We start from the raw sequence: 13172 nt of genomic DNA on the forward strand, positions 1-13172 counted from the left end.
TATCGCATCAATATATTAATAATCATGAATGTATTTTTTTTCCTACGTGCGTGGGAGGCTACAACCGCTCACCCCCCCAACCGAGCGCCAGCTGACGTTCACGAGGCTTTATAATACTATACTCTGATGCGTATGACGAATTATCTCTTGGAGGAAATAATTAACAAAATTTGCACCTGGCTCGCAGGCCAACATAATATTATTAATAGTTTTTATTGAATAATTAGATTTATACAATGGCTGTTTTCCAATTACAGAGCATCAGTGGCGCACAATGCCGAATTATGCAGTATGCTGATGCTTAATTGGAACGTGAAACGCACCAGCAGGTTGCGCTAAGTTCAGTGTTGAAAAAAAAATATTCATAGAGTTAACAATAACTTAATTATCTAAGAATAACCTCAATAATGTGTAAATAAAGTGGTATACATGTTAATTGGTTGAAAACTATTTACGGTTATTTTAAGTAATTTAGATTTTGATTATTTCATTTACATTTTTTTCATTGTTTATACCTTCATCCATACTTATATTTATTTTTTTAACACGATTTGAATTAACTTTGATTATTTCGAAAAAACTACAATGAAACGAAAGCTTTAATTTTTTTCCAACAATTAATAATTACTAGCAATAAATCGCGCATGTACACGCATCAATTCACGCGCATTACTTTTAAGCACAGAGTGCTCGATTGTGCGAAGCGTTGCTGTAGTTGGAACATTCAACGTTATGCAATATGCCGCATAATGCGCTCTAGTTGATGACATTACAGCACATCTATTATGTTCTTACTGTTCTGTGGCTCTAGTGTTGTAATTTTTTTTTTTTTGTTTTCATGGCAAGAAGATGTGACTATTTGCTAGTGCTGTAATTGGAAAACACCTTCTTGGAAAACACAAACACGGATTATGAACTTTAATAAAAAAAAATAAGATACGTATAATTTTGCACATCTGTCGTTCTATATGTTATTATTTTATCTATGACTTACGTCCCTTTTTTAATGATATCTGTCCACTGTCATTGTCACCTCGTTTTGATCAGTAGGTAAATATCTGTAAAAAACTGTTTTTTTTTACCGGTTTTTACTTTTATTGGTGTATTGATACTGCAGGCTCTGTTAATTTTGTTTAATTTATTATTTAAAATTATTATCGTATTTTGTGTCCAAGTGTATTAAAAATTAAAAACTATGGCTACACAAGTATCTACAAGTACAAACAAGGGGCCTATTATAGATCCTGCGTTTTGCCGTTGTTGTCGTTCTATAAAAAAATGTCGACTTCTTTCGACTGAATACGATTGGAGAGGCACCAAGGAAGTTTATTCAGATATGTTTATGGATGTATTTGGACTACTCGTAAGTTATATTTAACTTCATTTATGGTATAAATTTTATTTTTGTCTCTACAAACAAAAAAATATATTTTCATTCAGTCACAGAAATGTGATATTTGTATTGCATACGAATGAAATGAAGAAATCTTCTTATATATAAAAATGAATCGCAAAATGTGTTGGTAAGCGCATAACTCGAGAACGGCTGAACCGATTTCGATAATTCTTTTTTTATTATAGGTATTCCTTGAAGTACGAGGATGGTTCTTATGTAGAGAAAACGTAAACATGTACCACGGGCGAAGCCGGGGCGGACCGCTAGTAGTCTATAAAAGTTATCCTCTATTATTTATTCTCTCTCTTCATGTGTATATCACACAAAACCTATTCATTTTTATGTTTCCAATTTAATAGTGTTATGTTTTATAGATAAATCAAGTTTCATTGACTTTAGTTTGTATTGTATAATATTATACATGTAAAAAAGTAACATAATATATAAAAACGTAAATACGTGTTTTGTCATTATATTGTGATGTTCTTCAGCAAAGTTGTGTTTGAGACCTGAAAGGCTAAGTTGGTACAACCAATCTTTGACAGTGTACACAGGTTACACAATGTTAGTAAATTAAAGTTATTAATAAACAAAATACAAAAAAAAAGAGTTAGGATTAGAGAATACAATTTGATTAAATAATTACAATTTGATTATATAATTGATATAAACAGCTATTCTATTTTGCATTCTACGATCCGTTGCACCTTAACTACGACCTAGCCTTAGCATAAAATTATATAATGATAAAAAATAAACCTAAGGTACAATACGGATACGGACTATACTGGTACGGCCCTAATAATAGTAGTCCATAGAAGGAACTTTCCCGCTCGGAATTTTTACAATAAGATAATTTCCCTTCACTTAAGGTAAGTGCTGATTTACACAGGGTCAGTAGACCAGTCGAAATTCGGCGCCGCGACTGACTTTAACTGTTTACATAGACTTCAAGCCTCTGTACTGACTTCAAATCTGTTTACACAGGGTTTTTTTTCGGGTCAGCACTGATTTGCCTCGAATTTGTAGTCAGTTACTGACCCTGTGTAAATCAGCACTAACTCCCCGACGGGCTAACAGGGGAATCACCCGATCACCTCATATCAAAATATTGTTGAGGGGTAATTGGATGCTTTTGCAACTTATGAGAAACTATACTTCAATTTTTTTTAATTAGAACCCAATTCCCACTTAAGGCTGATTCCGGGAAAATTCCGTAATCCCGGGATTGAAAAACATGCTCGGGATTGTATTCTCTAGTTAGGATGTACTTTTACAAATTATACGCTGCGCTGGTTTCTATATTAGTTTGAATGTAATAAGAATGTACTGAGATTCAACACAACTGACTAATTGATGTAGTTAGTTGATAACAAATCACAGCAAGTTAATGACTTTTAACAAAGAGGGTAGTTGGTCAAACGTCGTATAAACAACATCTGAGCCCCTAGGATCGAAAGCAGCATTTTATAGTATTCAACAGCTAAGCATATTCAGCCTGGAGACAGTGACAACTATACATATGTATATTGATAACTATTCATCCACAAAAATATTAAATCAAATGTTACGTCTAACAGTACATTTAAATTAGAATCCATACTAATATTATAAATGCGAAAGTAACTCTGTCTGTTACTCAATCACGCCTTAACTACTGAACCAATTTTCATGAAATTTGGTATGGAGAAATTTTGATACCCGAAAAAGTACATAGGATAGGTTTTATCCCGGAAATCCCACAGGAACGGGAACTTTGCGGGTTAGTCTTTGACTGCGCGGGCGATGCCGCGGGTGGAAAGCTAGTTTGTTATAAGGAAAAATTGTTTGAGAAAGATATAAAGTAACACATTTAATTCAACTGTCAGATATCCCATCTCGACGGAGAAGCAAAGGACACATGTATATGTGCCACCTGCGTCGGCAGGCTGCGGGAAGCCAGCGCGTTCAGACAGCAAGTGCTGACGTGTGAGGAAATGTTTCTGAACGCTCGCATGCAGAGCAAAGAAGGTAAGTGTTCTATCCTCTGTAATCTGTTGTACCGCGAGCACGCGAAAACGTGAGCGAAGTCACGGGCGGAAATCTAGACCTATCCTATGTGTTTATCCAAGTTACCCTCTATATGTGTGCTAAATTTCATTGCATTTTTGTTTGCACGAAAGAGTAACAAACACACACACACCCTCACAAACTTTCGCATTTATAATATTAATATTAAGGATTATTATTTAACCAAGTCAGTTAAAGTAAAACATAAAGTTGACTATTGTAGATTTTTGTTTAGAAAACAAAAATCCGCGAGTCTCGTTCACTCGGTGCGCTTTTTAAATTGTTTAATTTCAATATCGGTTGTTTTATAATCGATATGTCTGTGTATCGGTTACATTGCTAAGAGGCTTCTTGTGAATTTATTTTAGAGGCAAGCTGTTTCTCCTAAACACAGGTTGCCCTAACCTAGCTAGGGAAACATTGGCTTGTATAAATTGCTTTGGTAGCCTTTTTATTTATATACTTTTACATGAATATTAATTGTATATTGTAATAAATTGTAATTGTATGTATGTGTGTTTAATAATAAATAAATTTGAATTTGAAAAAAAACAAAACAAAACATTGCTGTGGAGGAAGGAAGGTGGAATTCCTCCATCGAAAAAGGGAGGATCCTCGACCAGTCTACTCGACTGGCCTTGAAGGCCCCGATGAATGATGTTGGAAACTTGTATTTATGCTCTGTAGCGAAAACATTTCGCTTGCGCGATTCAGAGCGAGGTGTCGCTATATTTTTAGTATTGAGGTAATGAATTTAATCAAATATTTCAGATACAGATGGATCAGTGAAAGTGGAGGTAAAAATAGAGCCCAGCAGCGATGGAGAATCCAATGATGATTTACCACTAGTACAGAATGGTGAGATATCACTACATAGTATAAAACAAAGCTTTCGCTATCCCTATGTCCCTCTGTATGCTTAAATCTTTAAAACTACGCAAAGGATTTTGATGTGGTTTTTTTAATAGATAGAGTGATTCAAGAGGAATTTTTTAGTATATAATTTATTAAGTTTTAGACAAAGCGGGCGAAGCCGCGGGCGGAATGCTAGTAATCTATAAATATATATTATATAACTCAAAGGTGACTGACTGAAAAATTTATGACTGAAGTTATTTTAATAAACTATTTTTATTAGGTTACATGTTAAAATGAAAGGCAAAAACCTAATCTAGCCATAATTTTTTTTAAGTATAGTTTTTATAGCATTCACTAGCTGTTCCGCGCGGTTTCACCCGCATTGCTACGCTCCTCTTTGTCTTAGCGTGATGATATATAGCATGTAGCCTTCCTCGATAAATGGGCTATCCAACACCGAAAGAATTTTTCAAATCGGACCAGTAGTACCTGAGATAAGCGCGTTCAAACAAACAAACTCTTCAGCTTTATAATATTAGTATAGATATGCTAATAAATATAATAATTTGCTGATTTAAAATTCCAGATGAAAATAGAATATCAGAAGATAAGGAAGAACAATTGAAAAGGGAAGAAGTAATTTCGAGTCCAAAGAAAATGGATGCAAAACAAATTATTAAGGCAAAGAAATTATCGCCAAAAGGGAATAAACCGCAGAGGCTCGTGAAATTGGATAGAATGTTATCGCAGAAAGGTAAATATCTATACTAATCTATACTAATATTATAAAGCTGAAGAGTTTGTTTGTTTGAACGCGCTAATCTCAAGAACTACTGGTCCGATTTGAAAAAGCCTTACGATGTTGGATTGCCCATGTATCGAGGAAGGCTATATAGGCTACTAGCTTTCTACCCGCGGCATCGCCCGCGCAGTCAAAGAAAAACCCGCATAGTTCCTGTTCCCGTGGGATTTCCGGGATAAAACCTATCCTATATCCTTTCTCGGGTATCAAAATATCTCTATACCAAATTTCATGCAAATTGGTTCAGTAGTTAACGCGTGATTGAGTAACAGACAGAGTTACTTTCGCATTTATAATATTAGTATGGATATATGTTCACGCTAAGACCAACAGACGCTGAGCCACGCGGAGCGTGAAACCGCGGGGCACAGCGAGTATACTAATAAAACTGAATTAGAGTATGTTTGTTTGTTTAGTTGATTATGTTAATCTCAAGAACTTCTGGTCATATAAAAAAAATTAGATACTTAATATTAATACATGAATTTGTGAAAATAATAAGATTTTTTAGCAACAGCAATTCTTTTCTTAAAATTAAAATTAAATACTTTAAAACTTATACAATTTTTAACAGTTATTATCAAAATTTGTTCAGACATCTGTGCATACAAGTTGAACAAGCTTAAATCATTAAAATCCGTTCATCCGTTCATGAGCTATAGTGGTGTACCTAACACGATTTTCTTTTATATAAAAAGACTTAAATTGATATATCATATACTTCTAAACAATCATTTTGTTTTTTTTTGTTCAATTTTAATATTTATTTTCAGCACCCCTAAAGAAGGCGAAAGAAGACAGCGAAGACCGAGACACACAGTACATGGCGTACAAGAACACAATAACTATAGTCAACAATTCGTATGTCTGTCCGTTTCATAACAGAATTAGTATATACTACTGCTATTATTGTAAAGACCAATTCACAAATCCAAATGAACTAAGAGAACACACACTTACACACAACCCTAAAGAATTATTCAAAATGTCGATAGAAAATAAAAAAATACCGAAAATCGATATCACGAGAATCGATTGTCGACTATGCACGGAAAAAATCGATGATCTCGATACGTTCAAAGAGCACATCACTAGTGTACACAAATTGATGTTATTTCCGGTGAAAAATGAATTTCTAAAGTTCCGTTTAACGCAAAATAACTTATCTTGTACTGAATGTAATAGTGTCTTTCCCTATTTTGACTCTTTAAAAAAACACATGATAGACCATTTTGGTACTTACACCTGTGACATGTGCGGAGCCTGTTTCTTAGAAGATGCGTCACTTCGAACGCATATAAAGTCCCATTATAAGGTCGAAATGAATTTTCCCTGCGAAATATGCGGGAAGAACTTAAAATCCAAATACAGTAAGCGTTTGCATGTAGCCACGGTACATGAAAAAAAAGCTACCGTCAATTGCTACAAATGTGACGCTTGCTTTCTCTCTTACGCGTTGAGAAATCGTCATTTGATCGAAGTACACGGTGATAACCGGACGTTTCCCTGTAAATTGTGCGATAAAGTGTATAACAGGCGGAAAACATTGATGGAACACCATCGTCGTAATCATTTGAAGGTGTTCCGACATCAATGTGACCTGTGCGATCAGAGGTTTTATTTGCCGTCACGGTTGAAAGAACATATGGCAACACATACGGGGGAGAAAAATTTTCGATGCGAGTTTTGTGATAAAAGTTACCCCCGGTTACAGTCGTTGCAAGAACATATTAGGTCGCATAGTACTGAGCGTAGGTTAAAATGTGATGTGTGTAATTCGACGTTCACGCAAACTAGTAGCTTGAAGAATCATATGAAAAGCCATCATCAGGGGTTTCAAATGGAGGTCGGGTTCAGCTGAGAGGGTTTAAAACACGGTCTATAGTTTAGACTAAACAGATATATACCTAGGTAAAGAATGGGAATGGCTGTTAAGTTTTTGAAGAAACTTATTTAGGCGCGTTGAGAGTAAAATTTCAAGGTCGTTTTGGCAATATCGTCAAGTCATGGAGTAAGGCGACGATTTTGGTATCTGAATCTTGTTAAAGAAGTTTCACTACTGACACGTGTGCTCGGCGCACTCGCTCTTTTTTCTTTATGTAACCTCTCGGTATATTAAAAGTACCCTCAATAAAAATGAATCATGTCGTCTCTCTCACACGCAAGGAAAGTGCGTTAAAAATTAACATTTATTTATTCAATTAGACTTATAACAGCACTTTTGAATCGTCATAACATTGTTTAACATGTACCTTCTTTTAAAATCATGTCAATATTACATAGTAATATGTAACTACATAATATGCCAAAGAATTGAACTGTGGTTCTTACTCGCTTTACGTGTTCTTAATTGATGTATGCTGGCTCTTACGGTTACTCAAAAGTGCTCTTTTGAAAAATTACACTAGTTATGTGCAGTATATACTATATGGAAAAACCGTACAACTTTGCCCGGACTTTTTATTCCACGTTAAATTTTTTTTTGGTCGTCTAGTCCAGCTTTGAGTAGACGAACCGTGTCGCTCGCATCTTGAAGCAGGTCCGTCCTTTCTAAAAGTTTTTGGCATGCCTCCTTTAAGCACCTCGTCACTATTGTCACCGAACTTCCGGAGATATTTTTTCCCGCTCATGCTTCTAGTTATTTCTTCGAACGGTCGAAGTATTTGGCACAATTGTGCATATAATTGCCAGTCTTCTGAAGTGATGTCGTGTAGAGATCGATCAGCGAAACTCATACATGAAATAGGTGGAATTCCACCGAGTTTGAAAATGAAAATATATTTATTTCATACACACAATTTTCGAATACAGAAAATGGATGAGTCCTCCTAGTAAGTTTACAAAAACCTGTGTCAGGAGGACCCGCTCTTCCTTAAATAAATAAATAAAAAAATTAATAAAAAACACTTTATTGTACAATGCACAGATATAAAAATACAACAATAAACAAAAAGAATCTTCACCGTACAAATTGGCGGCCTTATCGCTTTAAAGCGATTTCTTCCAGGCAACCTTGGGATATAGGAAAATGAAAAGATTGAAAAAGGTAGATAGTGCATATACAAGGAGTGAGTGAGTTTACCTTAACTAAAGTTTACAAATATAATACGTGTTGTAGCTTCTACTGATTGAATTAGTTTCTTAGGGTCTTGTCCCTGTTGGATTTGGAATTTTCTGAGGTTACTTTTTCTACATGCGCTACTATGTGTTTCACTTTATCAATTGCCGGTTTCGTAAGATCTTTTAATGCATCGTCGACTACAAGGTTGAGGCTGTGTGCGTAGCAGCCAAAATGCTTCCACTTCAACCCTGTTGTCGAAGAAAGCTTTCAAAATGTTGGAAGCAGTGTCGGTTAACATAAAATTTACCTTTTCTTTGAGGCCATACTTCTCAATGCCCCAAATTCGGCAGCGATGTCTTCAAGCTTTGTGGTGACTGGGGAACTGGCAGCATCCAATCAAAGCCGATTTAAATTCCAGATCTTCCGTTAAGTAGTGGCCAGTATATAACTCTCATTTGTTCTGACGATCACATGTCTGCTGTCAGACATATCGCGGGCTTCAAACCATAGGGGCGTATAAACAAAATCCCTACTTTTCAGGTGACGAAAAAAACTTTTTAATTAATGTACCTACAGAATTAAAAATTTACATGTAGTTATGAAAATACTTCACATCAATAATGCACATACGTCTATTTGGTTGGATATAGTAAGACAAATCTTTTCTTATTTTTGTTGCTCGTGCACGCTAGCTCTAATTATTTAAGAGATCAACAACTTGGCTGCCATAATTTTCTAGTCTTCTTTCCCTATCTTTTTGGTAACGTAAACTGTATTAAAACTTATTATAACAGCTGTTAATGTACCTATTTCACTCTAATCCTGAGCTTCATAATGGTAAAAACTTAAAATACTAAACTTTGTTACTGTCAAATACACATCAGTTCTTTTTTCCTGACCGGCGTCTCAAGTATGAGGCTCTTGAGCCCGACAGTTCCAATTCGTCATCATAATTTTAAGGCTTCATATTTTCCAACGGTCTTGAATTCACCGGCAGATTCTGGTAGTAAAAGTATTTTTTGGTATCGTTCCATCATTACACATATCAGATCTGAATGTTTTACTCTTTTTAGCAAAATTTGTTTAGGATAAAACTTTGCCAGACAAGTATTACGTTGAACGTTCCGATCTTTTTGATCTCTCCTTTAATTTTACCTCTTTGAATTCTTCCCAGTATTCACATTTGAAAAACAATGAATTTGGAAATTCTTTGTTCAATTGTAACCATCTTACATGAGCCCAGTGCAAAGGAGTTCCATCCGTGGCTCTGATTTTGTTTGGAAAAATATTATTGCCAATTGCTTTGAAATCCAAAAAATCTGTATGTACCATAATCTGAACATTGTAAGGCTGGTTGCAGAGCTTGACCGACCGTCAGTGCGTACGTCAGTCGCGCTTGTCATATGTATGGAAATTCATAAAACCGTTCATAGCTAGACCGACCATACGCACGCGTATTGTCATGCGCATTAGTGTCATAGTCATACAATTCTTGATGCGTATCGTCAGGACCGACGGTACGCACTGACGGTCGGTCAAGCAACCAGCCTTATCTTTACGGGCTAGCCGTATTACATTTTGCCAGTCATCAGGGGTATAGATTTTAGTATATTCAGACGCTCGTTCGATTGTAGAATGCATGTTGTCACACTCCATGTATGTGTGTCCTGGTTCAAGATAAGATTCATTGTTTGAGTGTCAATATCCCTGTTTACTTCTAATAACAGTCTTTCCTTCTTAGTTGCATATTCCAGTAGTGATCCAGCTTCATATTTGAAGTTAAATGTATATCTCTCTCGAGTCCAACCTTTATTTCCGTATGTTTCACACAAATTTTCTTTCCATTCTATCCAGTTTGAATTCACAGTTAGTTTTATCAACATACTGGTATACCAATCTATACATTGTTTCTCTAATAAATGTTTCAATATCTCAATCTTCTCTTTAAAATATAAAATCTCTCAGATTCACTCTCAAAGACAGTTATCCACTGATTTACATTCGAATTTTTATTTGAAAATTTTTTTATCATGAATTGTTCAGCTACTTTACTAATATTTTTATTTTCAGTTGTGGTATTTTTATTGTTACTCAGTGAAGGTACGGTTTCTCTTGTTATTTCTTCCAAATACTGGTCACCAAACTGTAAATTTTCGCCTTCGTGTAAATATATGTTCCTCAAATCTGTGTTTAAAGGTATCCACACTGCACGTGTCTGATGTCTTTTTTTAATGAATTTTTTATTTTAGTGAATACATCCGAAGATATTAAACTACTGTGCTTACTTGCAGGTTTTAAATCATCTGGAATATTAAAAATGCGTCCATCCGTAGTCTCGATTGAGGTTATGCACACCACATTGGATTTTCCATATGATCCCGCTGTAACTGCGAATTTGAATCGTAGTTTATCCATTTTCATAACTAGAAATGTCGTTTAATAAGGAGTTTTAAATTAAACGATTTGTGTTTCTTCTGAAAAAAAGTTGAGACTTTAATATTTGCACATTTAACATACTTACATAACTTTTACATTAACAATGTTACTAAAATGAAAAAATTACTAACCTGAAAAAAAAGAAACGACATTTAAAGTTTAATTTAACTTTAGCACATAATTTAAACAGTTCAAAGATTTTCTTTTTAATTTTAATTATCCAACACATCACAATTTTATTTTGCGTCGTTCGCTATTATTAGTTCTCTCGCGACCTCTGTCGTAGGTATGTCTCACTAATGTTATATTATCTATGCCGAGCGCCAAAATTCAAATCCACTAAACTTTTAATACAAAGAAATGAAGTTTCTTCACAAAGTATTCGAGTAAAGATTCATCAATCTGATAAGTTGTCATTTCAGGTGTTTCGAATTCTGGAATACGTTTTAAAACTTTTTGTGTGTTTAGGGGATATATCCCTGCTGCTCTAAATCCACTTTTTAAATTTTTAGTTTGCTGCATCTCAGTGTTTTTCATCAAGGCTAGGGTTCCGTACTCAAAGGGTAAAACGGGAACCGTATTAATAAGCCTTAGAGTGGCCGTACACGGACTGCTCGAGCAGTTAACGGCTGAGCGACGTACACGGACTGTCGGTCGTTGACTGCTCGAGCTGTCGCTACAAACCGCGCAGTTGACGGCTTGAAGCGGTCGCGACTGTTCGAGCAGTCCGTGTACAGCAGTAAATGAATGTCTATAATTCACTGCGCGGTCGTGGCTTCAAGCCGTCGGTCTCAACTGCTTGAAGCGGTCCGTGTACGGCCGGCCCTTACCTTTAGAAATGTCTTTAATCACACCTTTTGTATGACTGCCAACATTTTTAAACGTTGTAGCTTGAATGTATATAACTTTCATCCAAGTAAATGATTTCCTGCTGAATTTATTCTGGCAAATTTCTATTGTCCGTTATAGCTTGCTTATACACGCAAAATTACCATTTTCGGCCATTGGCGCGGGAGTCGAGGTCATTGCGCGGTTCCCAATAACACTATCCAGGATTTCTTTTATTGCCTTTGTTTGTGTTCTCTGAAGACTTTCCAGGAGCATGGACACACTCTCTTGCGAGTATGTTGCGTCAGCGCAGTGAGGGGCGGGGGGGGGGGGGGGGTTGGGGGAATGCGTGTTGCATCATCCCCCTCGCCGCCATGCTGGTACTCCTGTTGTTGTTGTCTGGTACGCGTCATTATTATTAACTGAAATAACGGATAGTTCGTACGAATTCAACTACACAACACGAATCGTTTAACCACTAATCCACCCACTGTTGGGACGCCAGATATAGACATAGGTCGTCACAGGTATGGGGTACGCCACTGCCAGCAGGCAGAAATGATAACTCAGGGGTGGATGTCAGTTCTTTACTAATAAAATACTTATACAAAGGTTGTGGATCAGTGGTCGCCTTTCCACACAAGGTCACAATACACTATATTATGAGAATACACACAAGATCAAGTTAGGGTTTGCGCGGGAAACGTTGTGTCGCGTTCGCGGTTAATCCTCGACTCTCTATAACGGCTGCACGTGCGGGAGACGCGCCGGCCGTTACAGAGGGGCACGGGAGGTGAGGCGAACCTTATTGGCAAGCGTCCGCGACTAACAATAACGGCTGTACATCTCTCTTTTGTGTGCTATGATGGGGTATTGATGCAGAACCTGCCTTAATTCGATTTACTTTTTTCATAGCGAAATCCAATCTTTTTAAAAGTTTTCGCAAATGCTCACGACTTCCATCATAGCTAATGTCATCATGTAGCTAAGCCAATAATTTGCTAATCGTTGGTACTTCCTTTTTTTCGGTGTAAAAAAATTTACCCGACTACGCAAAGTGAAACGGTGGGTTATATTAATTAATTAATATTTATTTATTTATTTATGTTTATTTATTAAAAAAAGGTTCATCAACAGTTGTTACATACGTAGCTTTCGCGTTAAACAGCTACAATATGATTTATAAATTATTATGCACAACAATTATTACAGTGAATTTTGGGTTAAATTTACAAATACTTCTTTACCGATGAAATATTTTAGGGTGTTTGCCGTTATATAGTTGAATATCACCGAAATCAAACCCTAGGTACATACCTGACCCCACGTTGCGTAGAACATAGGTACATATGTGGTGTGTCGGTAGGTCAAATAGTATAAAGACAATAGGGTACCCTTGGGGAGGAAAACTAATTATTATTATATTATTATTAAATTACTACGTATGTCATTCAATTTACTCAGAATTATTTCCAAATTATGTTCTATAAACTATGTCACTTAAATAAAATTGTTCATTTTCTTTTCTTGAAAGTGAAGATCGATGCTCCAAGATTGCACGTATTATATACGAAAAAAGAGAAAGAGGAGGATTTTCACAGGGGCAAGAGGGCAAAATTACGTTAAAAATAATTTGGACGAACGAAACAAAATTAATTAAAATAATTTGGGGGAGGGGCCGCACACTTTTATTTTAGCTTCTGTCATCAGGCTGGGTCAGCTCCCTCGTCTGCTCCGCGGAA

At 36.0% G+C, this 13172-nt stretch overlaps 1 protein-coding gene across 1 annotated transcript; it reads left to right on the top strand.

The window, feature by feature from the left end:
- The first annotated feature begins 1124 nt into the window (after positions 1-1124).
- On the top strand, positions 1125-7306 carry LOC123702474 (zinc finger protein draculin-like). Its single transcript, XM_045650236.1, has 5 exons — positions 1125-1363; positions 3265-3406; positions 4217-4303; positions 4890-5057; positions 5879-7306. Exons 1-5 carry the CDS (start codon positions 1196-1198, stop codon positions 6964-6966), a joined length of 1653 nt encoding a protein of 550 aa, XP_045506192.1. The 5' UTR covers positions 1125-1195; the 3' UTR covers positions 6967-7306.
- The last annotated feature ends 5866 nt before the right edge of the window (positions 7307-13172 follow it).

Source organism: Colias croceus, chromosome 23, assembly GCF_905220415.1.
Source record: "Colias croceus chromosome 23, ilColCroc2.1".
In the NCBI taxonomy this organism is placed as follows: Eukaryota; Metazoa; Arthropoda; class Insecta; order Lepidoptera; family Pieridae; genus Colias; species Colias croceus.

Bases quoted from the DNA above. Each gene is read 5' to 3' on its own strand.
- LOC123702474 (XM_045650236.1), top strand. From the start codon at position 1,196: ATGGCTACACAAGTATCTACAAGTACAAACAAGGGGCCTATTATAGAT. The intron at 1,364-3,264 runs GTAAGTTATATT...TTCAACTGTCAG, and splicing joins TGGATGTATTTGGACTACTC to ATATCCCATCTCGACGGAGA. The intron at 4,304-4,889 runs GTGAGATATCAC...TTAAAATTCCAG, and splicing joins TTTACCACTAGTACAGAATG to ATGAAAATAGAATATCAGAA.